The sequence below is a fragment of the Sinocyclocheilus anshuiensis genome, unplaced genomic scaffold, assembly GCF_001515605.1.
Source record: "Sinocyclocheilus anshuiensis isolate Anshui unplaced genomic scaffold, SAMN03320099.WGS_v1.1 scaffold454, whole genome shotgun sequence".
Taxonomy (NCBI): Eukaryota; Metazoa; Chordata; class Actinopteri; order Cypriniformes; family Cyprinidae; genus Sinocyclocheilus; species Sinocyclocheilus anshuiensis.
In genome coordinates this window covers 1241219-1257775 of record NW_015548217.1, presented here as the reverse complement: position 1 = coordinate 1257775, position 16557 = coordinate 1241219, and the positions used below count along the sequence as shown (strand labels likewise).

General features: G+C 35.7%; 1 protein-coding gene across 1 annotated transcript in view; it reads right to left on the bottom strand.

Moving 5' to 3' along the window:
- Positions 1-16265, bottom strand: part of spag9b (sperm associated antigen 9b) — a 59237-nt gene extending 42972 nt beyond the window's left edge. Inside the window, exons 1-2 of the mRNA XM_016440770.1 lie at positions 15629-16265; positions 1424-1544 (exon numbers count right to left, since the gene is read on the bottom strand). Coding sequence (XP_016296256.1) covers positions 1424-1544; positions 15629-15928 — 421 coding nt within the window. The 5' untranslated portion in view covers positions 15929-16265. The remainder of the gene's footprint in view (positions 1-1423; positions 1545-15628) is intronic.
- Positions 16266-16557: the final 292 nt, after the last annotated feature.

The window sequence follows — 16557 nt, the reverse complement described above, 5'->3', positions numbered from 1 at the left end:
GTGATATTTCAGTTTTTCTTTTTTAATAAATCTGCAAAAATGTCAACGATTCTGTGTTTTTCTGTCAATATGGGGTGCTGTGTGTACATTAATGAGGAAAAAAAATTAACTTAAATGATTTTAGCAAATGGCTGCCAAAGAGCAAAGAGTGAAAAATTGAAGGGGGTCTGAATACTTTCCGTACCCACTGTATATATATATACTATATATATATATGTATATAATATATATATCTTGATACAGAAAGCATAAAAATGTAGATGCATCAGTTCTGCTGCAGGATGACTTCAGAGTATTTAAATTAACAAATTGTTATCAATATATTAATACTAATACTATTTTATTAATATATTATTACTATCTCATTAATATTAGGGCTTAGGCTATTTGTTCCATTGTATTTCTTTTTCCACGTTTTTACAGTGTTGCGCTTTATAACCAATCACACAGGATTATGCTGAGTTTATGAATGCAATGGCCAATCAGAGGCGTTCAGATGAGTCATTGCTGAAACAGCTGTGTTTTGCGGTTCAGTGCACACTGACTGAATTCAGCTCTCTCATGAATTCTCTCATCATAAACAACAAAGTGCAGATGTACATGCGATGTAAGTATAAGAGATTTATTCATCATAGAGTGTAGACGGCTTCACGGATTATAAAGGGAGTGTTTTTTAAAGTGCATATACTCGCGCTAGACTCAGTGATGGTGTGCTTTGGTAATGTAAATGTTCTTTGCTCGTTTTCTGTAGCTGCTTTTTGAATAACTGGGGAAATGTAAGCCTTATGATTAGTAACTTATAATGTTTCTATTGAACTGTTATCATGTTAAAAACAAATTCAGTCACATTAAAAACATTAGGCTGTTTTTAGCCTTACGCTGGAGTTGGTTCCATTTCCGGAAATAAAATCAAGTAAATAAATAATTAAATAAATTTGCACAATAATATCGTGTATTGGCGATCTCACAGGCTGACGATATGACAATATGAAAATTGAGCATATCGCCCAACACTATTTTACACAACGTTTTTCACAACATGAACATGGAGAAATTATATATTTAATTAATATTTAAATTTAAATGTACCATCTACAATACTTTTCATGGCTATACACCAATATATTACAGATAATTAAAAAAAAATTTACACAAAGAATTTGCACTCAGAAATAATTACAAAGAATCAGCAAGTAACACACTGAACTTTTAAAGTCGAAAAACTTAAATCGTATTTTCTTGTAAAACAGTCTTTTTTATTTACAAGTCTCTTTTAAAAATGTTTAATGTTTAATTAAAACACCATAAGGACACCTTCAAAGAACTTTTTTAATTATGACGCAAGCAATTATTTGACTGATTAGTGGATATTGAACATCATCTGGCCCTGAAGAGCTGAGGTGAGGTAACGCAGATAACTTACTCTGGTCTGCACAGTTCTTGGTCTTGAGCTCCATCTGTCTGGTTTGAGCCTCCAGCATCTGCACACGGCTTTGTAGATCTTTCTTTTCCTGCTCTTGAGAATCTTCATACTCAATATATCTCTAGAGGAGACAGAGAGAGATTTTTCACACTGAGATATTGTTCCTAACGTTTTGAAATAAGTCTACTTGAGCTCAACAAGGCTGCATTTACTTGGCAAAATACAGAAAAAATATTTTGAAATAATTACAATTTAAAATAACTGTTTTCTATGTAAATATGTGGTAAAACGTCATTTATTTCTGTGATCCAAGCTGAATTTTCAGCATCATTACTCCAGTCTTCAGTGTCACATGATTCTTCAGAAATCATTCTAATATGCCGATTTGTTGCTCAAGAAACATTTCTGATTATTATCAATGGTTGTGCTGCTTCATATATTTGTGGAAACCGTGATACATTTTATTTTTCAGGATTCTTTAATGAAGAGAAAGTTCAAAAGAACAGCATTTATTTGGAATAGAAATGTTTTGTAGCATTATAAATGTATTTACTGTCACTTTTGAGCAATTTATTGCATCCTTGATGAATAAAAAAAATAAATAAAATAAGTGGGGTTTTTTTGTTTCTTTGTAAATCATTTTTTATTTGTATTTAAGAAATAAAAATTAGACTTGCTAAACTCCAATATGCATGGTCAAAAAAAAAAAAAAAAAAAAGGAATTTCAAACATCATTTCAGCCACTTACTCAGCGTTTTTGGACAGCCGCACAAGCATAGCTCACATGGGATGAGACTATCATGCACAAACAGCAGGGTCAGGCCTCTGGAGCGCATAAGAGTCAAGTGAAAACACAAGGTCAACTCAGCAGTCAGTGGCATCCGAGTGGGATGTGAAGTAGGGGTCATTTCTATAATCAACTCTTTCTGCTGCTAGCAGAGACACAAAGCTGAAATCCCAGCAGTGGCTGGAGTCTAGAGGACCAACAGCTGCTGGAAAGTTTCAGCACATCTGATCAGAGAGCCAGTGACTCAGAGCGGACGGCTGCCCGGCTTACTCATTCCTATTGCACTCTTTCATATGCCAAAGATGAACACGCCAGTGATGGGCGAGGCCTGTGTGTACGAGGGCAGCTGAAAGGATTTCCCCTCCTTCCAGACTCCAAACACACAGCATGTCCTCACCTCTATTGTTAGTTGTCACCCAAGCCCTGCAGCAACACGGTGCAATGGACCACAACACTAATAACTGTGCTAACCGCCATTGTTTGTGTTTGCCGTGTGGGTTGATGGGGGTGCAAGTCCACGGGCAGAACATTAAAGGTGCACTAAATGGTTTTCTATATAAAAAAAAAAAAAATGTATTTTTGACAATTAACATCCTCCAAAAAATATCCAGCCGTTGTTCACTGAGGAGCTGCGCAAAAAATCGCGCGAATATGAACGTGGTTTTGCGCAACTCATCAGTGAACAACGGCTCTGTGTAGTTAATGCTGCTCAATGTGAAAGCCCGCAGGTGATGGAGATTTACCGCTGATTATAGAACCGGCTTTACTGACAAGATGCGCATTAAATATCGCACAGATGCGCATTAAATATCGCATGCGATTTATCGTGCAGCCCTAATATATATATATATATACACACACACACACGTATATACATACATACACACACACACACACACACACAATATACAATTTTTAATTACAATATAAGGCATTTGAAACACTTAAAACCCTGGTGGTCTTCCATTTTGACCAAAAAAAAAAAAAAGAGATCAAAATGGTTAAAACTCTTGATTGTGGAAAATGAAAAATGATTGTGGACACGATTAGAAAAGGCTAAATATTCTTTAAAAAAAGACCATCTTCATGGTCAAAAATCATACCGCCATTGGAAATGAATGGGAACGTCTAAATACATATTCAAATAAAAAAACACAAAAGTAATTATGTCTGAAAACACTCTCACAGCACATCATACTACACAGCCCTATGTATACATATAAACTTTGCAATTTATTAACAAACACTATTAATTGAAAATTGTATAAAATATATTTTCTTATATTTGTATTTTATATAGAAATAAATGTTGCAAAATTATGAGGTGAATATTGTCTATGAAATCCCTTTAAAATACAAAATATTAAAGAATTAATATTAATACAACAGAATATAGTACTTTATTTTTATTTTTAAAACAAGTTCCTCTTTTTCTTTCTATTTTGCCCACTGTGGATCACTTAAGTTAAGAATACTAAAGGGTTAGCAGCAGCAGAACAACATCTTATCATGATCATCCCTAAAAATGTGAAGCACATACATTTATCAGCTCAAAGCTTTTAATTTTGTTCATCAAACCTCCGAGTCTGTGCTGCAGCTCACATGAGTGTCTACCTGATGATATTATCAAGCCATCGCCTTAAACTTCACACAGACAGAAGTGTATTCTGTTGCTGATAAAAGCCGTTATGTGCTGCAAGCCCCGGGACATCAGAGTCCTGACGCATGAGGAGCATCTTATGATCTCAGAGCTGCAAGTCAACACGTCTTCACTGCGAAACCTCTGACTGAACTATGAGAACCCCTTAACCTCCTACCACCACTCACAAAATTCATGTGATGACAAATATAGCTAATATTTTACTGCAACACATTTACAACTACAACAAGGCTTGCAAGACTTAAATCACTATAGTTACTTGCTTGTGCATAGATGCAGTTATAGATATACATCAGTTTTGTTAGTAGTATTTTATTTAAAATAAGTGACTTAATCTATTATTTAAAAGTTTGTGGTCAGTTGCATTAAATTTAACAAAAGTGACAGTTAAGACATATTAACATAAATATAAGAAAATATTTTTTTCTAATAAATGCTGAACTTTCTATACATCTGTGTATCCTGAAAAATAAAATGTATTACAGTTTCCACAAAAATATTTGGCAGCACAACTGTTTCAACACTGATAATCAGAAATGTTTCTTGAGCAGCAAGTCAGCATATTAGAATAATTTCTGAAGATCATGTGACACTGAAGACTGGAGTAATGATGCTGAAAATTCAGCTTTGATCACAGAAATAAATTACATTTCACAATATATTCACATAGAAAACAGTTATTTTAAGGTGTAATAATATTTCATCATTTTATTGTATCTTTACCAGATAAATGCAGTCTTTCAAAAACATTACCAACCACAACATTATTTTATATATACTTAAGGCTAATTACTGTATTTATGCCACCTCTAAAGTCAAAAATCTCTACGTAAACCTTGTTGCAAGAACAGTTTCTTTATTATGGAAATTCTCGTCAGTCTGCATGTGGGCCATCATTAATCAGGGCAGCGATCTGAGGTCTTATAGGTAACACCACACATCTGCACTGAAACAGAAACATCAGCCATCATATGACTGCTTATGAATTTCCATCTGAAAAACTACCGTCATACGTGAGCAATACACCAATATCATTCAAATACTGATGAAAAGCAAAGGTGATCTAGATTTCAAAAAGCATAATTGGCATATGAATGTCTTCATTATAACAGAGTGGCTTTAAAGGGGTCATATGATACGATTAAAATTTTTCCTTTCTCTTTGGAGTGTTACAAGCTCTTGGTGCATAAAGAAGATCTGTAAAGTTGCAAAGACTAAAGTCTCAATCCAAAGAGGTATTCTTTATAAAAGTTAAGACTTAAGCCCTCCTAATAAATAATGTGTTTTTTGAACCTTAAACTGCATAAACACATTGCATTACACCAAATACACAACATAATGTTATTTTTAGCAACATCATATGACCCCTTTAAAACACTTAAGGGGAAGTCACTCACTGTGGAAAGTAAGGCTACACGACAACTGTTAAATGGTTGGTCACAAACGGATGGTTATTGTCATTTAGTCGCAGCAAACGGCAAAACATATTGGTTGTATTACACTTTTATTTAAGCAGAATATGATCTCAATCCAAACTTACATGTTTGCCGATGTTTTCAGCTCATCAGCGTTTTTTTTCCATAATGTAGAGAGAGCATGTGCACATGGTTGCCAGGTTGGGAAGATTAAGTAATCCACTGGGCAGAAAATGTATCGATTTATTAACAAAATATTTAAATGCTTGACATCTGGCAACCATGAAAGCTTGCAGAGGCTCGTTATCAATGCACGCAAATGCCATATTAAAATGAAACCATTTCAGAATAAATAGCCAATGGTAAGACATCGCAGGCGATTATGGTAAATAAATCGCGAGAAGCAGAAATCGTGATCACGATTAAAAGACGATTCATCATGCAGCCCTAGTGGAAAGGATGCCAAGATGGATTATGCAGGTCAGAAATAACATGCACAGTTTGTATGGGAAATGCACAGACTTGTGACTGTAGTAGTAAACTGGAGCAAAATCTAATATAAGAGCATTAGCGGCCAGAGAACAGGGGTCTGGCTTTATAAAGACACATTTTAAAACACACATAATAGACTTGTTCTTCTCCTCTACACGACAGGTCTGATGTTTGTCATTTCGAAGGAAGTCCTTATGCACGACCATCTGACAGAAAGCCACTTTGAAAAGTCTGACAGCGACTGAAGCACCACAGGCTTGTGAAAGCATCCGCGTTCATCATATGATCCGGAGGACAGCGCTCACATGACAGCTGAGCAGAGGAAGAGTGTCTGGCTGCATACAGACTTCAGGCTCTCCGCTCCACATAATATCCCCATTGTGCCGTCATAGATAGAGGCTGCTGTGTAGCGCCACTCTATTGATAGAGCTCTCTTTAAGTCAACTGCGCTTTCATTGCACTTCCTCCGGGGCTCAGAGCCATCGCTCATAACGGCCACGAGATACACTGTGCTAGCGGGGTTTCGCTCCGAGCGCGGGAGCTCCTCGCTTCGGTTATGAGCTGAGCGTTATGCATGGATTAGTTTGCTCTGAACTGGGTTAGGCAGAGTCACATGAGGTCAGGCATGGACAGGGTGATAAATCTTGCAAACATACATTAAAAAGGCAGCGAGAAATGCTTAAATCTGGAATAAAATGCTTCCTATCAATGGCCGTCAATGGTGGTCCTCCTTAACATTGTCTTTAAGAAAATCTGCATATGTGTTTTTTGTTGAGTATATTTGATCCATCAGGCTTTTATGGCTCATATAATCTAACATAGTGAAAATATGGAGGTAAAACAATGTTATTCAGAGACAAACTGAGCAAAAACATGCAATTTGTTGGGGCAGATGCTGATATTCATATGGTCAAAAGTGATGAAATTCTGATCCCTTATAAATCAATGAGATCCTTATAACAGTATAGCAGATACTTACATAAAATGATATATAATATCAAAATAAAATAAAGCATTTAATGCAGTGCAATCCAATGATGATTGAGAGATGAAGAAATAAAAGGCTCCTCAGAAGACGTGAGATGTTCTGGAGGCTTGTGAAGATCATTCCTCCGCTGAGGAACAGTGAAAGTAAAGCTTCTGAAAACAAACTTCCTCAAAAGATCCTGATGATCAGATTTGAGACTCACTGATTTTTCTAAAACATGATTGATGGAGAATCAAGTAAAGCTGAGCTGCTTCAGTTCAGTAAGTGTTCATCTGGAAATATTACTGAAGTTATTCTTACATTTACCTGATCAAAATCAGTAAAGATTTGACAGAGAAAAGACACGTGAAGCACAAGCTGAACGTGGACGATTGTACAGTTACACTAAAAGACCTTTTACTTGATAAAAAAAGAACTATCAATCAGGCAACAGAAGGCATTGAGTAGATCGTGTGCAACACGTTTATCAGTTTTCATCATGTTGATCATTTAGAGGCTTTAGAAATTCATGCATCAAATATAATACAGTAGCTTTATAGGGTTAATAAACTTGTAAGAAAACACAAAGGAAACAAGGCTGACAGAGTTGAGCATTTTCTATTGAAATATGCAAGACTGTAAGAGCGGCACACGTTGAAGTCTAATTGCTGTAACGAAACTTCAGGAACTGAGAGGAAAAGAGTGAGAGTCTCAGAAATATCCTGACTGAAGAAAGGAACTCAGGAAGCTCCTCTTCCGGTACATTCGAAGCCCTTCCCTGACATTTCCTTCCAGAGTCTAGAAATACAAATGCAAAGACCTTAGGCAAAATACACAAACAGACTTCAATGCTTGACCGATGCATTGCTTCACACGGCTCTTGTGTTACTATGACGGTAATAAACATCAGTCTTTAAGGGGGTGACAGAGTTTAAGTCAAATGTCTGTGTTAGGGATGTCAACGATTAATCCAAATTAAGTACTGGTCATAATACTCACATAAAAATGTTTGATGTGAGCAACAGTGTTTTGCTGCAGCAGCGCCGATGGAAGCGGTTCACTGACTGCGCAGCACAGCCACACGCGCCACAGTTACGTTTGGGATAATATTATTTTAAATGCCATAATGTCAGTTGAAAACATTGCAATAGTGTTTTAAAATACAACAACGAGCACCACGAAACCATTTAAAGAGGCGCGTTCAGCGGTCTCCGTGTCGGGATAGGAAACGGTCAACAAAGTAAAATGATCTCAAACGAGCTCTCTTTATCAAATGATCATAATCACATCTATTCATTTTACAATCCTGCTACTAGCATTTTATTCAGACTAAACCCCCTTTAAATCGGGTGAGAAAGCAGTTTTTTTCTTTAGTAACTTTTGCACATCCTGTCATGCCGGGCTGCATAGACGCATTTTGCAGCATTAAGGTTAACGAGTAATCGATTAATTGATCGTTAATTTAAACGACGATCGATCATGGAAATGATCGAAAATTGACATCCCTAGTCTGTGTCATTAAAAAGATGCATTATTATTCAGGTACGTATGAACATGTTTATATAACTTGCCCAACAAGATTCTCTTCAAACTTTTGGCAGAGAAACCTGACTGTTTATTAGGCCTGCACAAAGATAATCATGATTATTCTGCTTGAAAATTATAAATCACAATTATTAATCATGATTGTTCTCATTTGAGAACAATCAGATTTATTGCACTTTCACATAAACACAAATCAAGAGGACATCAATTCATGTGCAGGGTTTATTTTACCTCATCTAGTTTCTGGGTTTTTATTTATCATACACATGCTCTACATTATAAAAAAAAACTGGTAAAACCTTAAGAATAAAATTCCTAATATTAATATTTAAAATAATTCCAAATTATGTTAACCTTTTTCAAATTAAAACAATAAAAAAAACTTTGCACTGTAGAACAGAGGTTGCGTAAGTGCATTTACATTTACGCAAACAATATATTCAAGATTCATGTTTGGATTTATTACAGATTTTTAGGGCTGGGTAAAAAAATATCGACATCTCGATTTTAATCGATTCTCATTTTTACAGAACGATATCGATTCTTAAATCCCAAGAATCGATTATTCTAGCCTGTTTTCAGTTAATGGATGGAAAACTGAAGGGCACTTCCTATCCAATATATCGCAATAAGCATTGTGCTTTGGTACTTTTAATATGAAACAAAGTCTCAGATTTCAAATTTTGTCTATTGTATTGCAGTATTTTAATTTTACTGACTTTATTTACTTTATTAGCTCACATTGCTAGTCTTGATGTGAACAATATATCCGTGCAAGTTAATCGGCTGAAAAAATTAGTTTGTCTTGGTAATCTTTAATCAAAATCTGAACATTTGCTTCCTCTCTGGAATGGCATTCCTTCTCTGATTACGTCAGTTTGACGGCTTGGGCAGAATATCCTTAAAACCCTTGTGTGGTCTTCGGTCACTTTTGACAGAAAAATGTTAAATTTTGAAATGTAAAAAAAACGTAGCTTCATCGGAATGGTACGAAACTTGGTGACTTTTATGGCACTTGGTATGTGAACACACAAAACAATTGAGGGCATGATTCGAAAAAGCGAAGTGCTCGTAAAAAAAAAAAAGTCACACTCATGGTCTTCGGTCAAAAATGACCGACCATAGGAAATGAATGGGAAATGGCAAAAAAAAAAAAAAAGTGAAAATACAGAACATTTTTGTGTGTACAATCTACAAATTCCCCACGATGCAGAAAAAAAATTGCACAGCATTGAAGGGGTGAAACTCCAAAACATCTAGAGTGCAAAATCAACACACCCACTCACACACACACACACACACACTTGTACACACTAGGGCTGTCAAAAAAAAATTCGAATTTCGAATATTCGTCAAATAAAAAAAATTTAAAAAATTAAAAATCCACATTCGAATGCAAAAACGCCGTGAAGACCATGAGTGTGATTCACAAATAAAGACCGCACAACTTAAACACACCTCTCCAACCATTTGATTGCTATGAGTGAGAGACAGAGAGGAGAAAAAATAAAACCCCGCCCTCTACTCAATATTCCATTTCAGCTGGAAATACGTCACTTCACTGAAATAAAGTCAGCAGCAACTTCTGGTTCACGTGGACTTTAAGGCTCTGAGGTCCTGGGGCACTTAAGCGATGTTCTCACACAAAGGTGAAACCTGTTTGACAGTAAAGCGCTAACATACTCAAGCTGTAATCAGGTTGTCACATTAACAATTAATCTGGTTTTAGCATGCACAGAGACACAGGATTACAGTAACCGCCCATGAATTTAAACAACTCACGAACGCCCAGCAGAAAGCACAGCTATGGTACAATGAACACTAAGAATACAGCATCCCTTCAGATACTGATTCATAAGTCATCATCTCACAGTCAAAGTCTGTCAATATGACAGCAATCAAGCAACATCAAGCAAACTGAACAGAGGTGCAATTATTTAGGGCCTTATAACTTGCGCCAAGAGGAAAACGAAGACGTAAACACAGAATCCAGTTATAAAATGGAATTTAAAGTGCAGATGTTCACAGAATTTGGCAAAATTTGAGTGAATAAATCAAAAGTAGGGCTGTACACAATCAGATTGCGATATGGACTAGTGTCTGTTAATATTAAAGCAAAAAACGACTGTTAATGAAATCTGAAGTCACATGAACTTCATCTCCAGAGCTGCTCTGTGAGTCACTTGATCACAATTTCACCATTTCATTTGAGAAACCTAGCAGCAGATACACACAGAAATTTCTCTAAATGAACTAAAGTTCAGTTTAACTCAAAAATTATGACAGAAATGTATAAATGTACTCCAAAAGCATTTATTATTGCCTCTCAAAGCAATAATAACAATAATAGTTCAATAATTGTGATATTCCTAAAGAATAGTCATTCTTTAGGAATATCACAATTTTTCTTCCACGGTTTAATTTCAACAGAAAGCCTCTATTGTGCAGCACTTTGCTGGCCAAAAATAAAATTAAAGGAATTGATCAAATATTATTTGATTACATTTCAAAGATTTAATTCAATTGTTTAAATTTTATTAACTTTTATTTGATTACCTTTTTTTTTTTTTTACCATTTTTTTATAATAAATTTGCATTTATAAAAAACAGAATCCAGAACAATTTAAACTAAAGTCTTCATAAATTATTAAAGTTTTATGAATTCAAATTATTAGACATTCCTTTTTATTAAATTATGTTATTAAATATTTAATAAAACCATTCAAATGGAATCAACAAAAAAAATTAAGGGAAAACATGGAATTTGGGAGGGGGAAAAAAAAAAAAAACAAGTAAAATGGAATTCGAGAGAAATAAAACAGATTTCATAGAGCCCTAATTTTATAATAGTGATGCGTCATGACTAATTGACTAGTTTGCACATCCCTATTTTATAGAAGAAAAGTTGCCCTCACAAAATTGGGGGTTTCATTAAAATGATTATTAATGAACATCATTTTGAGCACACAAACATTAAAAAGTTTAATCTCTCATCAGAAGTCAAGCCTATTTATTTAACAGTTCAAATATATTAGTCTACTTGTCCCTTGGACATTTTGACTGTATGATTCGCCAAACCAATGCTCTTGAATCATGCTTGTACTGTATATGTTCAGTGTGTGTTTCCTTCTCAAACACGAGAGTAGCACAAGTGTGTTTGGAGTGACAGCACAGACGACTCGTGGGCAGCATCGAGAGCAAACAAAACAAAGGCCTGGAGTTTAAAGCAGAACACATGCTCATACGGCAGGCTCTTCACTTCACTTGCTCCCAACAAAGGGTCACATGAGCTGAAAGTGAACCCGTCTCAGAGGGGAGCGCATTCATATGGCTTAGAAGGACAAGCACATAAAGGAGGACGAGCGGCAGAAGGAGGGCAGCGTCTCTCTGGTTTCCTAACAAACAGGTGAGAAGTAAAGCCACTGGCATATGGCAGCTAAAATGTAAAAAAATAAGAAAGCTGCACAATACTATGTCTCCAGTAGCAGTGTTTCCTGCATTGCTTTTCAATGGCATCACTCAGATGCTACTGAATTTACAGCATTAACTAAATAAACAAATAAATAATATTGCACCCAATCTGTGAATTGTTTGCCGTCTGAAACGAATTTCATAAAAATAAATTCACTTAAAAAAAAAAAAGTGTACCAAACATAGTAATGCTAGTGGTCTGTACTTGCAACGTGATTAGTGTAGTCTGATTCACAAACAAATTTTTCTTGGGAGCTATTTAGTTTAAAGCAGGAATTTCCAAACCTTTCTGAAAGCTGAGACATTTACTTTAAGTAAATTTCTCAATAATTAATTATTTATTAAATTTCTCAATAATTTAATAAACGCATTTGCATGTTCACAGTTATCTGATATCGGTTAATAAAATTATGATATATAAATTATTTTATTTTTTATTGTCTTATTTTGATGATTACTATTTATTTTTATTTTACATTTTTAATTATTAGCTTTTCGCAAACTCCGTAACCCCAGTGTGAGAAACCCTGTTGTAGAGAAACATTAAACACCTGTTTGCAGTCTGATGAATCATTCTCTGAATGAATCACTGAATCAGTTAGAGAAGTTACTGAATCAACAACTGACTCGCTTACTGAACTGCAGCTTATCGTTATTTTCAGTGACGTCATCTCAAAATGAAGCATGTTTTGTGTACTTAAGGTTCTTGAAACTTAAATTAGTGTAAATATTAACTGGTTGTTCATATGATGTCATTGGCAGACAAAGTTATTTTTGAGAGCTGTCTGAAGCATTTAGTAGCGTTGGCAATTCCCTGATTAACTGCCTGACTGTGCTCTCCGTAACATTTTAAAACACGGTGCATTACAATAATTTCAAACTGTGTTCAAGCCAAAACAGACTGGGAGGTTATGGTTATTAGTGTTTGATTTAATGTTTAATATAGCTCAAGTAGCCATATAACTTGTATGCAGGACAGAAAACATTTAAATGCCAAAGCTGTGATTTAGTACACATTCCTCTTAAAATAAATATTTTCAAGAGGACCATAAAAATAAGCAATTGGGGATTCAAGACTCCCTTGCTTTTTGGATTTTGGATTTTTTGCAGAACAGAACACAAGTAGTTAAAATTAATAATATACTTTCAAGTCTCAAAACAATTAGTGTGGGGGCCCCACAAGGATGTGTGCTGTCACCGTTATTGTACTCTGTATACACCAATGATTGTGTTTCACATTGTAAATCAGTGCAAATTTTTAAGTTTGCAGATGATACTACATTGATTGGTTTAATAACAAATAATAACGAATCGGACTATAGAAGGGAGGTTTCTACACTGTTCGAATGGAGTTGTACTCATAATTTGAAGGTGAATGTCCTAAAAACAAAGGAAATGGTGTTTGATTTCAGACTGAAGACAAGTGCTGTTTTGCCATTGACTATTAATGGTCAGGACATTGAAAATGTTCAATGTTTTAAGTTTCTCGGGACTACTATCTCTGCAACGTTAAAGTGGGACGACAACCTAAGAGGCATTATTAAAAAAATCTCATCAAAGGCTTTTTTTCTTAAGACAGCTTAAAAAGTTTGGCATATCTAAAGTTGGTATGTTAAATTTGCATACCAAATTTAAACTTTCAATGACGCTTTCAAAGAGCTGTCATTGAAAGCATGCTGACTTTCCAGAGCAATTAAAACTAAGTCTACACGTTTTTTGAACAGCACTTATTGTAGGATTGTTCATGCTCTTAATTCCTCTGGTGTCTATGCATCTGTATTTCACTCCTTATAATTGATAGGACATAGATAGTTGTGTATGTGTATGTATTTATATATTGTATGTATTTTAATGTTTGTTATTATTGTTGATGAGCTCACCAAGAAAAATTCCAAACAACTAGGGTGTTTGGCAATAAATAAATAAATAAATAAATGCATTAGCTTCATTGCACTTGCATACATTTATATCCGAATGCTCCAAAAGTCATTCAGCATAGAGTAAAGCACTTACAATCACAGCCGAGTGTCATAAAGTTATGCCATGCATGGAAAATAAAGAGTGTTTAGCTGACTCAAACATAATGTAATACTTAATCACATTACAACTGCAAGACACAGCTTGCTCGACTTGACAACTATTAGGTGTGTCACACCTGCAAGCATGAGTGAGACACTTCCTTTCCTTACATGACGAGCAGACACATCCAAAGGGGAAAAAAAACTTATAAGTTATGTGACCACTGGAAACATTCTGCATGAGTCTATTTCTGAGATAATCATAGTTTTGCCAGCTATACTTAGACGCTGTGGGGTTTGTCCCTTTGCTCACAGTACATGCCACTTTACGGGTGACAATGAGCCAATGCTGGTCTCACGCATCTTCCTGTTATTGTCAGGTGAACCCAAACACCTTGCTTCCGCACCTTCTGACCGATGCGTTTCCACACCTTTTCCATTTAAATACTGGATAAAGACTTTGATAGAGACTGCACTCACAAAGAGCCATTTATAGCCAAAGAAGTGTTAACTAAAAATGCATATTCACTAAGATTTCATCATCATTTTTAAATCCCCTGATATTTCTGGGCTTTCCAAGAGCCTTTTTATGAACAGCTTCAGGTGTGATCAAATAGGACTGGATGTAGTTCAATGTAGCTAAACTAGTAGGGAAGTGTAAAAAAAATTAATAATAATTAATCGACCACCGTACATGCCCAGCTGACTAATCACAGTACATTAAGACAATTGTTTGGTATTAATAGTTTTCTAAAATGGTATGTTTAGATATGCAAATGATGAACTGTCTAATTAAATATGCGCTAATTTGCATACAGTTCCAGAATCTGAACACTGGATAAAGTCAGATACAAAATTCTTTTGTTTTTTGTTTTTTTGTCACTCCATGAATCACAAAATACTGTCAACAGGCAGAAAAGACATACATAATCACCATGTTTTTAGGATTATAATGACCCCTCAGCAAAATCCTTCATAATATAGATAGGAACAAAACTGTAAAGTTTGGTTTAAGTTAGTTTCTGGCACAGTGCAGGAAAAAAATATGTATTGGAATAGAAATATGTAATAAGTAGCATGGGTATATTTGTTGCAATAGCCAAAAATTGTCATCGTATGTGTCAAAATGATCGATTTTTCTTTTATTCCAAAAATCATTAGGATATTAAGTAAAGATCATGTTCCATGAAGATATTTTGTACATTTCCTACCGTAAATATATCAAAACGTAATTTTTGATTAGTAATATGCATTGCTAAGACCTTCAGCTGTACAACTTTACAGGCGATTTTCTAAATATTTTGATTTTTTTTTTTTTTTTGCACCCTCAGATTCCAGATTTTCAAATAGCTATATCTCAGCCAAATATTGTCCAATCCTAACAAATCAACATACAGCTTTCAGATGATGTATAAATGTCAATTTCATAAAATGTGTGGTCCAGGGTTACATATAAAGACGCAAATAGAAAAGGCACAATAAAATAAACACTTAAATGTGTACTTTGGATGTTTTCTTGCCACTAAGAAACACAAACTAACCTAACATCTCAAGTGCATGAAAAAACAATGCGTCACACTTTATGATTGCGGACTTGAGAGAAACATGTTTATAACTGCATTGAGTCATAATCACTGCAGCTGACCTTCCCTCAGACACTTGAGGGGTTAAATCTGTTCTGAAACTGAGATTGACTGTTTATTTACCCCCCCGTGTGTGCAGATTTTCTCTTCTTCAGTGTCTAACTCTGACTCTCTGTCACATGTGCGTGATGTTATGAACTTTTAAAGCTCGCAGGAGCGACTAAAGTGGCCTAGTTTGACTCGTGTTGTCAAAAACTCGGATCTCACCTCCTCGGCGCTTTTCCTCAGCGCTTTTTCGCGCTCGTACTGGGTAATGAGTTGCTCGTTGTCCTCCTTTAGCAGCTCCAGCTCCACCTCATGCTCCTGATTCTCCGCGAACACCGAGTCCAAGTTCTCCAGAACCGCCACGACGAGCGGCATAAGTTCCTTCACCACGTCTTCGTCGTATTTACCGATCATCCGCTCGAACTCGCGGTAGATGGAGCTCGCCAAGCCGGACACCCGCTCGGACATCATCGCCGAAGAGCCTGGGTCCTCCTGGTAAAGTACACCGTCCTCTAACTCCATTTTCCTCGTTTTATCCCGCTGTCTGGACCTCCGAAGTCTTACTTTAAGACGCTCTCCTCTCGCTAGCAGCTCGCTCGCTAACTGCCCAGATCTCTATTTACTTCGCGACGTCTGTTTGCTGCTGTTAGACTACATTTACGAGTAACTTTTAGGAAACCACTCCAACGTAAAGAGACAGAAAATCTGTTCCGTTGAAAAAGGTCCTCGGGGACAGTTATTTGACCGGGTTAATCTGCACTAAACAGCGGTGGTTAAGTACAGTCCCGACAGGAGACGACTAGTGGACCTAACCGTCACATGATGACGTCACGCCCCAGCAGCGCGAGGGAGGGAGAAGCGATCGATGCACCCTGTAGTTTTATTATATATATTTTTTTTATTATTTCTTTTGTTCTACATTGTGACTGCTTTTATCTTTGTCTATATAATGTTCTTAATTAAAAAAAAAAAAAAAGACAAGCGATCGATGCTGTTTGTTGACAGCCTTGAAACTTTTGCTTTCTGGTCGGTTTATTTGACTAGCAGTTGGCGTTTAAATATTTGCATATTTAAAATGCTTGCTTTTTGATTGAAAATCACATTTAATGTTCTGCACGTGTCAAGAAGGAATCAAAACGTTTTTTTACAAA